At 58.4% G+C, this 12,521-nt stretch overlaps 5 protein-coding genes across 5 annotated transcripts; 1 reads left to right on the top strand and 4 right to left on the bottom strand.

Annotated features, from left to right (window-relative positions):
* Nucleotides 1-41: 41 nt before the first annotated feature.
* Nucleotides 42-1,026, bottom strand: PHYSODRAFT_517137 (hypothetical protein; the record flags this gene model as incomplete). The annotated part of the gene is made up of 2 exons (XM_009534322.1): nt 42-342; nt 416-1,026. The coding sequence occupies 2 exons, from the start codon at nt 1,024-1,026 to the stop codon at nt 42-44; spliced, it is 912 nt and encodes a 303-aa protein (XP_009532617.1).
* Nucleotides 1,027-1,157: 131 nt separating this feature from the next.
* PHYSODRAFT_347363 (hypothetical protein) lies at nt 1,158-4,289 on the bottom strand (the record flags this gene model as incomplete). Its single annotated transcript, XM_009534321.1, has 4 exons — nt 1,158-3,285; nt 3,381-3,818; nt 3,900-4,112; nt 4,176-4,289. 4 exons carry the CDS (start codon nt 4,287-4,289, stop codon nt 1,270-1,272), a joined length of 2,781 nt encoding a protein of 926 aa, XP_009532616.1. The 3' UTR covers nt 1,158-1,269.
* A 202-nt stretch (nt 4,290-4,491) lies between these two features.
* On the bottom strand, nt 4,492-5,574 carry PHYSODRAFT_514840 (hypothetical protein; the record flags this gene model as incomplete). The annotated part of the gene is made up of 1 exon (XM_009534320.1): nt 4,492-5,574. The coding sequence occupies one exon, from the start codon at nt 5,572-5,574 to the stop codon at nt 4,492-4,494; it is 1,083 nt and encodes a 360-aa protein (XP_009532615.1).
* Nucleotides 5,575-5,769: 195 nt separating this feature from the next.
* Nucleotides 5,770-6,729, top strand: PHYSODRAFT_563110 (hypothetical protein; the record flags this gene model as incomplete). Its single annotated transcript, XM_009534319.1, has 1 exon — nt 5,770-6,729. The coding sequence occupies one exon, from the start codon at nt 5,770-5,772 to the stop codon at nt 6,514-6,516; it is 747 nt and encodes a 248-aa protein (XP_009532614.1). The 3' UTR covers nt 6,517-6,729.
* A 2,763-nt stretch (nt 6,730-9,492) lies between these two features.
* On the bottom strand, nt 9,493-11,556 carry PHYSODRAFT_336716 (hypothetical protein; the record flags this gene model as incomplete). The annotated part of the gene is made up of 1 exon (XM_009534318.1): nt 9,493-11,556. The coding sequence occupies one exon, from the start codon at nt 11,554-11,556 to the stop codon at nt 9,493-9,495; it is 2,064 nt and encodes a 687-aa protein (XP_009532613.1).
* Nucleotides 11,557-12,521: the final 965 nt, after the last annotated feature.

Raw genomic sequence — 12,521 nt, 5'->3', positions numbered from 1 at the left:
TTTATATATACTAGTCGTGGCGGGTGGGTGAGCCCGTGGGCTTAGCTGATCTCTATGGACACGCCGAGGTGGTGCGAGTCGCTGTCGTAGTGCCGCAAGTCCATCTGCGCCGACGCGCGCGTCTTCAAGTGCTTGGACGTGCGCCACTCGAACGCGCCGATCAAGATGCCGTCCGAGCCGATGGAGCTCGACACGGCCTCGGCCTCGCTCAGCGCGTACTTGCCCAGCAGTCGCAGCGACCGCTTGTCCTTCCTCCTGTCGAACACGAACCTCGAGCTCACCATCAGCTCCGGCGACACCGTCTGCGTCAAGTCCAGCCGAACCATCCGCCCTCCGTCATTCCTACAGCAAACGTAACATAACAGTAAGCACCATGTCCCCATAACGCAGTAGGCCATTCCACTCTGCCACGTACACTTGCAGCAGAGCCAGCAGGTCTTCATGGCAGTAGCTGGTAGCCACATTGAGCGTGGTGAACCTCCCGAGTCTGTCGCTGTGGTCGAGTCCGACGTCGTAGGCCCCGATCACCCCCAGCGCGACGTCGCCCAGCCTGCCTCCGAGCGTGGCCTGCAGCGTGGGCCCATTAACGGCGTCGATCTTGGCGCCCGCGAAGAAGCTCTGGGCCTTGTAGTCGGCGCCGATGCGCGCGAACGAGGCTGGCGCCTTCTCCGTGGCCGACTCCTGCGCCTCGAGCGTGAAGCGCAGCCCCTGGCTGGCCTGCAGATGCGCCTGCAGCGCCAGGTGCCGCGACGAGCTCACGCGCAGGCTGGACGTGATGACGGAGTTGAGCTGGCTCTCGCACACGAGCGCCGACTCGACGCTGCGCTTGACGGCGGCCTTGAAGAAGGACGCGAGCACGCACGTCTGCAGGCCGATGGCCATGCCGCTGGGCGTGACGGTGTTGATCTCCAGCGCATGGCGCGAGTGCGTGGCCGGCTCCAAGGGCTCCTTCAGGCGCGTGTGCTCGGCCAGGAAGTCGTCGTACAGGCTGCTGCTGAGCCCCGCGGTGGCGCGGCGGGCCGACATGGGTGGGGTCTTGTATGCGGTCGAGGGAGGTCCGCGCTGAAATGCTCCCAGGCTAGCACCACCGGATTTAAGAGAGGGATGGGCAGTACAGAGTGTACAGAGTGGGACACCGACAGGCGTGTCAATAGTGTAGCCATCGCGTCAAAACTGCAACTGCAACTACAGTGCTCCGTTTGGCCGGAAAACATGACATCTACGTTTTGGGCTACATACCTACAGTACGTGACTGGGCGAGGTGGGATACTAGATCAGGCGGTTGTTGTTGTTGTCTTCTTCTTCTTCGTCTTGGTCCTTCTCGAGCTCGTCGATCACTTCCCACGGCTCGCGGATGCGTGGAGTGCTGTGAACTGCTTCGTCGCCGCTCGACGGGTCTTGCTCCGGTTGAGCATCTTCGTCTTCGCCTTCGTCTTCGTCCTGATTGCTCGCAGGCACGGCGGCCTTCTCGGTGGTATCTTGGTTGTCAGAGGGCCGGTCGGTAACGGAGCCTGCTTCAGACGGCTCCTCGTTGTTGCTGTCCTGGTTACCTTCAGACTGTTCTGCCTCCTCTCGTCGCCCTGACTCGTTGGTCTCTGGGCCCTTTTCTTCTTCCTCCGACTCGTCTTGAAGGTCGATCACCTCCTTTGTGGTTATCGCACTGGTCCGTCGATAGCGCTGCACCAGCTGAGCCTGCTGCCTGTTTCTTGCTGCGACTGCCGCGGCCATGCGGTCATTGGACGACACGTACACGGTGCCTGCCACTCCTGGGGGAACACTGCGTGGTGCCAACGTCCTTGTAGGATCCGGCTCGACCCAGTTGGGCTTGTGCGCTGCTGCACGTGCAAGGCCACCGTTTTGGCTGTTGATCCGGGCAGCAATGCCCGCGTTCAAGTCGAATGGACGCACACGCATAGTGGTCTCCACGAGCTTGTAAAATCGCAGCGCTCGGTCGAACTCCTCCGGTTCCATCTCCATCATCCGATAGCCAATGCGCTTCCCCACTTCTTGAGCAGTCACGAACTTCTGCCAGGCTCCTGGTGGCGGCACTGTCGCGTTGCCACGCTCAGTATCTGGCCCCGTCAGTGCATCGCCTGCGGATTCACTAATTTGTGACGAGTTGAAGAAGCCCCTCGCCTTCGCTAGCACCCAGCGAGGCTCAAGATTCTCCAGCGGGATGACGGTGCTGCAGCGCACGATACGGCGGATGTAAAAGACGTGGCGACACGGCAAATGGTGGTTCACCATAAACGCGCACGAGCACTGCCAGCCACGATCAACCTCCACGCAAAACTCTTTGGACGGCTCGTCGCAGAAAATATCGTTTGGAGACACCGTGCTGATGAAGAAGCTCCCACGACTTGGCTCGCAGAACTGGTACGCTCCTCGCGTTACGGCGTAGCGGTACTGCGGGAAGATCAAGCTGCTCGCTGCTGGGCCTACCGTGGCTGCCAACAGCCGCATCTCAGCATCGTAGTCCTCGCCGCTATTGCTGCCTGCAACACGGGAGTTAACGCCTGAATTGTTCACTTGGAAGTTGAGCTCACGAACGAACGCGCGCTCCACCACAGTCTGATAGTACCGGATCCCAGCCACTGTCTCGTCGAGCGCCATTTCATCGTTGACAGCGGCAAAAATTGCATTCCACGTCGGGGCAAACGGACCGTCATTTTCAGACATGCTGAAAGTGGTCACGCCTTCACGAGCAAACGTACTCCAGCGGTCACGACACACGTCCCACTTCTCGAGAAAGTAGCGGAAGAAGGAGTGTTGCTTCGACCCCAGAACATCCACCATGACAGCGATATTAGCCGCATACACGAGCGACGTGGGGGCGTAGACGAGCAACTGGGCGATTCCTGTGAGGCGGTCTCGGTGCCACGAAGACAAGTCCCCGTGTTCGGCTATTACCTTGTGGAGTGCGCGCAGCACGTGGAATTGGGAGTACAGCACGCGGGCAGCAGGAAAGCTCGCGCGCAGCTCCTTGAGCTGGTTAGAGTCCCCACTTGGCACGATCAACGCGCGAACACGGGTGTGCCGAGGGTTGTGCGCCTTGAATTGATCAAGTGCAACTCGGAGCGTCTCGGATCGGTCATTTTCCACGATAGCGTGCTGCACATACTGCCACTGGCCAAGCACATCGTGCGCCATAAGCGAGAAAACTCGGTAGCTTGACTCAGAGGATCCCGTAGTCGGTGGCATGGCATCGACACGCAGCACTTCAGGAAAAGCTTCAAATACCTGGCGCATGTGCTTCGTCTGGAGCGTAACACTTGACAAAACCTTCTACACTCCCACAGCCATAGCACAAATCAAAAGCACAGCATGTCAGTCAGTACCTAGCTAGACGTCCCCAAAGAACTAGTACACATGAGACGAACCTCGTTATCCACGAAAATCTTGGCCGCGTTGCCTTCCTGCGCGGCGAACTCGTTCACGTAAGCTGCGAGGCGTTCCTCGACTGACTGACCCGCTCCAGGCTGATTGGAGCGCGAGATCTCCACGCGCTCCAGGAACATCCGCACGTCCGCCATTGTAGGTACGCGCTGCTGCGCTTCCTTCGTCGTCTGTCGCTCAGTGTGGCTAGAAGTGCCTTCCTGTCTCTCGTCAGGCTTGCGCTGGGTTTCAACACGCCGCCTCTTGGCGGCAAGACTCGGGTCCTCTTGCCCACTCGCCACAGCTGAAGAAGTGGCTGTCTGAGCAGCAGCTACAGACACCGGCCTGGCGTCGCCCCCCACCGGGTGGTTGTGCAGGAGGCTGACCTTCGTCGCACGAATGTAGTACTTGCCGTAGTCCCCGAGCTGCAGCGTCGCGTTAATCTAATGCATCAAGACGAGGAACACCACGTTAATAATGCTTTGCCTCCCTATCCGTCGGCACTGAAGCTCTTCGTGCCATACCCTGGCCTGGCACTCGGACGGCTGCTCGCCGTTCCAGCGGGCGTGAGTGCGCTCCGCGTTGCCCCGGAGCTTGTGCGAGCACTGCAGCATGCGCGTGTAGTCGAGGAACGACTCTGGCAGAAGGGGGCTGGGGATGGGGCGGCCTGACTTGGCCATGGCCGCCAGCACCTGGTTGCGCGTCTTGACGGACGTGGCGCTGCGTCTGCTGAAGGACTGGCGTGAACGCAAGAGTTAGTTGGCCCAAAGGACGAGAGGGAGGGGGGGGGGGGGGCGAACCTGGTGCGTGCGCTGCTGGTACTCCTTCATGTAGGCGAAGAAGTCGTCCCACGAGACGAACTCGCGGCGCTCCATGGCGGGCGCCTCCCAGAGCTGCCCCGCCATCTGCGCCATCGCTGCTTTGAACGCGCCAAGTCCCTTTTGACAAGCAAAGGGGGCCATCATTAGCGGACACGGTGGTGGTGTACTAACTCTTGTTAGATTTAGTCAGTACATTTGTCTTGAACCTTATCGGGGTTAACGTTTGTGGCGATGCCTACAACATGTAGACATCGTATGTGTCTCTTTCTTTCTCTCTCTTAAGCTTAACAGCAATTTACTGAGCAATGAACATGGAGGACGGCGACGGGCAGTCGATGGAGTGGCCGGTGTACGTGAGCTTGCCGGTCTCGCCGTCCGCGCGGAACACGTCGAGGCTGCTGGTGTCCTGGTTGACCGCCAGCACGAAGTCCTTGTACACGAGGATGTCGCGGGGCGTCTCGCCGCGCGTGGGGGGGATCTCCACGAGCTCCAGGCGCGTGTCCGGCAGGATCTTGTAGATGGCGATGCTGTGGCAGAAGCGCGTGGCCGCGTACACGAACTTGCCGTTCGTCGAGATGTGGATGTCGGACGCCAGCGCGGTCGGGCCCGAGTAGTCCTTGGGTATAGTCGAGATGATCTGCAGCGACTCCGAGCCCAGCTTACCGGTCTTGGCGTCTAGCGCGTGCACGCTCACCGTGTTGTCCAGCTCATTGATGACGTAGCCGACGCCGAGCTCGGGGGACAGCGCGAAGTGGCGCGGGCCCGAGCCAGGCGCGCTCGTGATGAACTCCTCGTCCACGAGCTTCTTGTTGGCGGCGTCCAGCTTGTACTGCACCACGCGGTCCGTGCCGAGGTCGGCCGCCACGAGGCCCGTGGGCGTCCAGGCCGTGCTGTGGATGTGCGAGGCTTCCTGGCGGTCCGGGTTGACCAGACTCGCGCCTTGGAAGCGGTGGTGGTCCGACGCCGGGGCCAGCGAGCCGTCCGCGTTCACGGGGTAGAGCGAGAGGCTGCCGCCGCCGTAGTTGGCGACAGACACGAAGTCTCCGTTGGGGCTGAGCGCCACGTGGCACGTGTACGCGCCGCCGGTCTCGTGGCGGCTGATCTGCGTCAGCTCGCCGTCCTTGCCCATCTTGTAGGCGGTCACGAAGCCCGTCTCCTCGCCGGGGCGGAGCTGCGACGGCTCGTTGCTCTCGTTCACGGCGTAGAGCGTCGATCCCGAGCCGAAGACGTAGGACGGGTTGATGCCCGCGCCCTCCGTCACCTTGAGCAGCTTGAGCTCGCCCGAGGCGTCGTCGAACGAGTAGGCGTTGATGCCCTTGGCGTGGCCGTCCACGTGGCCCTCCTTGCGCGTGTACGTGCCTACGTAGAGGGTCGGCATTTTGGGCTGCTGGTGCTACTTGGTGCTTGGAGGGGGAAGGAAGATCCGGAAGTGAGCTCTCTGAGGCGAGCCCTCTGCTCTGCTCGACGCGCGCAATTGACGTCAATCCACGCACTTTTGATGATCTGGTTCAATGTTGCCGCCCTGTTTATGCTGGCAGGGGCCCGATAAAGTACGAGAGCTGACAGTACAAGTATGCCAGCGGGTGTGGCGCTCGTGACCGGAGGCAGCCGCGGCATCGGCTTCGCCGTGGCGCGGCAGCTCCATCGTCGCGGCTGGCAGGTGGCCATCACCTCGCGCGACTTGACGCGCGCGCAGGAGGCCGCGCAGCGGATCTCGCCCGACGTGCTGCCGCTGGCCTACAGCTGCCCGCGGCGTGGCGAAGGAGACGCCGGCGCTGAAGCCGCGCAGTTGGTGGCTCAAGTGGCCAAGGGGCTGGGCGCGGGGCCCTCCGCGCTCGTCAACGCCGCCGGCATCTCCAAGGACAGTCTGCTGCTGAGACTGAAGGACGCCGAGCTGGACGAGCTGCTGCTCACGAACCTCGTGGGGCCTGTGCACATGTGCAAGGCCGTGGCCAAGGGCATGCTGCAGAGGCGCCAGGGCAGCATCGTCAACATCGGCAGCGTGGTGGGCGCGGCTGGCAACGTGGGGCAGGTCGCCTACAGCGCCTCCAAGTCGGGGCTCGCGGGTGTCACCAAGTCGCTGGCCAAGGAGTTCGGCAACCGCAACATCCGCGTCAACCTCGTGGAGCCGGGCTTCATCTCCACGGACATGACGGACGCCATGGCTGACGCGGCGCGTGAACGCGTGCTGGGCAACATCCCGTTGGCTCGCTTCGGGAAGGCGGAGGAGGTCGCGCAGCTCGTAGCGTTCCTGGCGAGTGACGAGGCGTCCTACATCACAGGACAATGCATCCGCATCGACGGAGGACTGGTCATTTAAACTGGCAGGGGCTGGAAAGGTCTTCTCTTGTGAGGTGCTGGTGCTGATCTGTTGCCATCGATGGAGGCAGTAGATAGAGTACGGGGGTACTGGAGGTTAGTGGCTATGCTACGACTGAAGGGTGGAAGCGAAGTGTGTCGTTGCCCTGGACTCCGAGGCGGTATTCTTCTACAAGACAGACAATGTTAGGCAGAGGTTAGCGTGACCATCTTCCACTGTGCTTTTTCAGGCGCTTTCTTTACCTTATCAGACGGACGGAACGCGAGCACAGAGGGGTGTGCTGTCGACCTCCGTTGGTGGCCAAGCTGTGCTTCGTTGATCTCTTTGTTCAGCCATGCGATCACTGTACGGAGAGGCACGCGTATTAGAACGCAGCAGCAACAAATGTCGTGGTACAAGTTGAAGAATTGGAGCGTACCTTGCTGATTGGAGGCCAGAAGCTTGTTACTGTCCTCTAGCTTCTGACTCAGCTCCTTTATCGTGTCCTGCGGTGAATAAAAAAAATAAAGTAAGTCATAACTGCTCAAAGGCAAAAAGTACCAAGAGTTTCTTTGCGAACCTTGAGCTGTAAAATGTGCTCGTCCCGCTTGCGAACATCTTCCTTTGTCGACTTCAGCTCCAATAGCGCTTCCTCACGCTGAAGTTGTTTTTCCTCGACAAACTGTAAATTCACATACGATAGTGAGAGCACGGACTTTATCAAAGGACTACATGCAGCACTAAGCCATCGCACCTGCTCCTGCTGTTTGATAATCTTGGCCTTCATCCTCATCTTGGACTTCAGCGTACGATTTTCGTTTTGTATGCGCTCGATAATTTCATTTCCCTGTGCAACAGTCACCGCATGAGAATTTGACTATACCTAGCTCATCAAGCCACCAGTCAAATAAATAAGGCCATGCCTGCTCACCTTATTGATCTCCGAGATGCTCAATTCCAGCTTCTGCTGCAACCGCGCGTGATTATCTCGGTACATTTTCAGCGACTCGTCAACTTCGTCGTTGTGAAGTTTTGCCGACTGTAGCATTTCCGTGGTCTTCTTGATCATGTCCTCCTTGTCCGCCAGTTGCTGTTGCAGCGCGTCTGCCCGAACCTGTAAGGCATTGATCTGCTTCTCCTGCTGGAATACCTTCTGGTCCAGCTCTTTGTTTCCAGTACGCAACTCATCCACTTCGCTGGTAAGCGCGCTTCTGCCTTGAGTGAGATCCTGTGACTGCGCGCGCAGGTGATCGATCTGCATTTCATGCTGGTATTTCTGCTTGCTTAGCTCCTGCACTTGCGCTTCACTCGTCTCGGCGGTCGCCTTCAGCTCTCGAATCTAAGCGTTTCAAACCAAACTTGGTACGTTAGCATGAAAGGAAAACTCCGCCACGACAAACAACCGCACCTCTTTCTCGTATCTTTCCACCAGCACATCGATCTTGGCATTGAGTTCGTCCTCACGCGCTTTCAGTGCAGCCGCTGCATTCTTACGTTGGGCATCCAACTCATCCGCAAACTTCATTTTCTCTTGAGAAAGTGTGGACTCCGCTTCATATCCCAACGCCGATAGTTGCTGCTGCAACGTCGCTTCACTCCTCTGCGTGGTCTGCAGTTCCTCGCTCGTCTGCTTCAACGAGTTCGACAGCATCCGCCTACTCGCTCCCACCTGGGCCAATCTCGCCGCCAAATACGCCTTAATCACCGCGTCATCACCCGGAACGAATCTCAGCGACAAATGCGTCAACTGCTTGAACGGGTTCGTCTCCACGATGCTAAACACCGACTGTCCGTTGCTATCCGACGTGTTCAACACCGCCAAATAACTATAAAATATGCGCGCACAAAATAAAACATCATCAGTCAACCGAAATCACTAAAAGAAATCGATGCACCACCTCCGCATACCTCAACGGCACTGGTCCCGCAGATCTGGTCTTCTGACTGCCTTGAGTGGTCTCATTTGCCACTTTGTTCACCACCGGCGCGTCCCCCTCGGCCGAAACTTCAGCCTCTCCCTCCTTCTCTTCTTCTTCCTGTGCAATTTTCTTGCTGTCCTTGACGCAGCATTGCAGCAGCTCGATGAGGTTGGCAGGGAACGTGGCAAAGTCCACGAGCAGCCTCTGCTGCGTCTTGAGCTCGTGGAACTCCTCCTCCGAGACGCTCCAGAGGTACAGGAAGTACGGATCCGCGCCGTCGTCGTCCGTGATCTCCACGCGCATCACGCGCTCCTTCTGGTTCTTGGCATTATTTTGCTACACAAGAAGAAATTATGAAAAAATAACAATCCAGATTCAATTGAGTTGAGAATAGTTTTGTATCGCTGAAGGGGGAGGGAGGACGCACCCGCACGCCCGTGAGCAGGCGGATGGTGAGCGGCAGCAGCTTCTCGTCGCGGCCCGGGTACTGCACCAGCACGTGGAAGCGCCGGTCGAACAGCGGCGCCTCGCGGTCGAACTCCTCCATCGTGCTCGAGGCCAAAAAATCGTGAATTCAAATTTGAGTCAAAAGCCGAAAATTTGAGTTACGAGCAAAGGAGAAAATTTGGCAAAGTGTCGAATGTACAGTATTACCAATAATATTAATACAGTACATGTTGAGCTCTTCCTATCATGGCACTTCATGTTACATGAAGTGAAATGAATCATGTAAGCTTATCCATACATGGCATGCTCCTCCACTGGAGGAGCATGCCTCCAGATCAAACCACAGGGATACTATGTATTTACAGGTTAGTCATGGAGGTGTTCTTATCAACGCAGATCCCCACCAGGGCGTTAGCATCAATATTACCTGGAACTGCAGCCCGGAAAGTCCGCATGATCATTTGTGTCATTAGACTTCCGTCGAGTTGACAGCATTTGCTGCTCTCGTTTTCGTTTTCAAGCGCAACAAACCAGCTCCGTGCAGCTAAGCAAGGAATACGTTAAGGGAGGTTGTACAGTATCCAATGCATTGAAACAGATAACGCGACCACGGCACCTGGCCTTCCAGCCTCTAGATGCTTCGAAGACGGCGGCCAGCGTGGGCGCTCGCAGACACGGCACCATTCGTACCGTGATCAGCAGCAGCGTTCGCACCGACACCGGCACCCGCGCTCGCTCCAACGCCGGCACCGCCATTGAGCCCAGCTCCAGCGTTTAGGCCTGCGTTAGCTCCAAGGCTAGCACCAGCGTTCAACCCAGCACCGGCATTGAGCCCCGCACCCGCGTGGAGACCAGCTCCAGCATTCAGGCCTGCGTTTGCACCAAGGCCAGCACCCGCGTTCAAACCTGCGTTGGCTCCAAGCCCAGCTCCAGCGTGAAGACCAGCTCCAGCATTCAAGCCCGCGTTGGCGCCTAGGCCTGCGCCAGCGTTCAATCCTGCGTTGGCACCAAGGCCAGCTCCAGCGTGAAGCCCAGCGCCGGCGTTTAGACCTGCACCAGCGTTAAGCCCAGCGCCGGCGTTCAGGCCAGCTCCGGCGTCCAGGCCTGCGTGGGCGCCTAGGCCTGCCCCGGCGTTCAGGCCAGCTCCAGCAATGAGGCCAGCACCGGCATTGAGGCCTGCGTTCGCGCCAAGACCAACTCCACCGTGAAGTCCGGCACCGGCATTGAGGCCTGCGTTCACACCGAGGCCAGCTCCAGCGTTTAGCCCAGCCCCTGCGTTTACGCCGGCATTAGCTCCAAGCCCAGCTCCGGCGTGAAGTCCCGCATTTGCGCCGAGGCCGGCTCTAGCGTTTAGCCCAGCGCCGGCATTCAGACCGGCACCGGCATTGAGCCCTGCGTTGGCTCCAAGTCCAGCTCCAGCATTGAGACCAGCACCAGCGTTAAAGCCCGCATGATCCCCACCGACGTTGACATCGAGGCCCACGCCTGCAGACAGTCCGCCGTTGCCACCCGTACCGTGGCCGACGCCGCCGTTAACACCAACGCCGAGCGACACACCACCAAGTCGTCCAAGACCAATGTTCAAACCAGCGTTGAAGCCGCCCTTCGCGTGGCCGTCAACGCCAGCTCCGCTGTTTAAATCGCCGTCATCCTTGGCACTGCTAGTAATGCTGCCGTCGACCTTGGCGCCGTTGTTGGTGACAGTGACGGCGTCAGTAGCAATTCCGCCCTTAGCTTCTTCGTTCGCAAAGCCGTCAGCCTTGGCACCACCATCGACTTCACCACCAAGGGATTTAATGTCACCGCTGGGCGAGTTACCTCCGCTTCCTTGGACGCCGCTTTTACCGCCTTTGGTAGCAGGAACAGTGTTGTCGTCGCCACCTTCGGCACTAGCCGAGTCGCTGTTGTCGACGTTGTCGTCATCGCTGCCACTGCCAGTGGTGGAGGGGTACGGGGCTTTAGCTCCGTACACAGCTGCTGTCGGCGTCAACTTTAGACCCGCTGGCGCTGTCGGTCTGTTCAGGAGCGTCGCTACACCAGGTGCATCGACATCAGCGGATCCGCTGGTGCTATCCGTGCCGGACGAGTACGGAGTTTGAGCTTCGTCGTCCGAGCTGCCAGAGGCATCGACATCGGAACCTTGAGTGACGCCGACCGCCGGGGCATAAATGTCGACATCACTGTCGGTAGTGGTGGGGGCTGGTGTTGCGCTGATACCGTCGGCAGGGGCGGGCACATTGTCGGCAGGAATATCGACACCAGTGATGTCTCCGCTAATGCCGTCGGCTGGAGGCACGTTGTCGGCGGGAACATCGACACCAGTGGATCCTCCGCTGATTCCATCAGCCGGGGCAGGGATGTTGTCAACAGGAACATCGACGCTAGTGGTGTCTTGTGTGATGCCATCCGCCGGGGCAGGGACGTCTCCGTACCCGCTGCTGGAAGGAATGAACGCATCTTGTTGAATAGCCGAATCGCTCTCGACATCGGTCAGTGACATGTCCTGCGTGTCCAGCGTGGGCTCGACCGGAAGCTGGTCGTTCAGGGAAACTGGGACGGTGGGCGCCGGTGTGACCGGGTCGTAGACCGGGTCGTAGATCATCTCACAGTCGGAAACATGGCCGGCATCCGCAGTGAAGTCGGAGAGGGCCACAGCCACGGCAAAGAGCTTCAGGAAGGTCTTGCAGGAGAGCATTGTTGCAGGTTGAAGAGGGTGTCCACCGAAAAGCGTTGGGCTTCCACGACAGGAAGGGAACGGACAGACACAGACAAAGCCGAACGGGAACGGTGGGGGGACTCGAGTGAACGAGTGGAAGTTATTGAATGAGCTCTCGGCTCCCTGCTGTGGATTCGACCAGCCGTCGAAACGGGAATTCTTACGTCCGAGCGCCCCGAGAGCATTCGTGGGGCAACGCAACGCAGAACAGGATCGCAGACATGTGCTTCGATGCGTGATAAGGGTGGTAAACGTCATCGTCATAGTCCTTGCAGTACTGCATATATAGGTAATAGAGGAGAGTCCGTACCCTATTTGCACTTTCGGGCCTATCCCAGCCCACGCCCAGGGCTCTCATGTGCTCCAGACATCACTCGATCTTATCTGGTTCGAACGTGCCTCTGGTAAGATCTACTGGTACCGTACGGTGGGTGGTAAACAGTGTTTGGTGTGGTCATTGTTCAGGTCGCGCACAACCCCTCGATGCTTTCCTATGGAATTTACCGTGGATGCAGACATCGTTGACGTGTTGCTACAGTCTGCGAAGGGGGACACTTGCATCAGCACACATAGCGTGAATGTGCCTAAGAGTTTGATAAACTACTCTGTTGTGTGTTGTGTTTCCTTACGTGAACGGATGGGTTATTCGAGTCCTATATGACGAGAGCGATCCCCTGACAGCATTAAAAATACTGGATAGGAGAAGGGTGTACAACGCTTTGGCGTACTGCGTTGGCGATGACAGTGTTGTGTATCGCGTTGTCCCTGGTGTAGAAGCCCCGTATTCGACGAATTCGTGCGCCAGCTTCTATCCGAACTTTCCCCTCCGGCAAGGCAGGGATCTCTACCTAATACTGGTGACGAGCGGATTGGCGGCTCGCTTGAACGTTACCCTTGCCAGTACTCGTGTGAATACGCCATGCCTCTTTAAACGATCCGCAGGT

The sequence above is a fragment of the Phytophthora sojae genome, assembly GCF_000149755.1.
Source record: "Phytophthora sojae unplaced genomic scaffold PHYSOscaffold_7, whole genome shotgun sequence".
NCBI lineage: Eukaryota > Oomycota > Peronosporomycetes > Peronosporales > Peronosporaceae > Phytophthora > Phytophthora sojae.
This window is presented reverse-complemented; position numbering and strand designations above follow the sequence as displayed.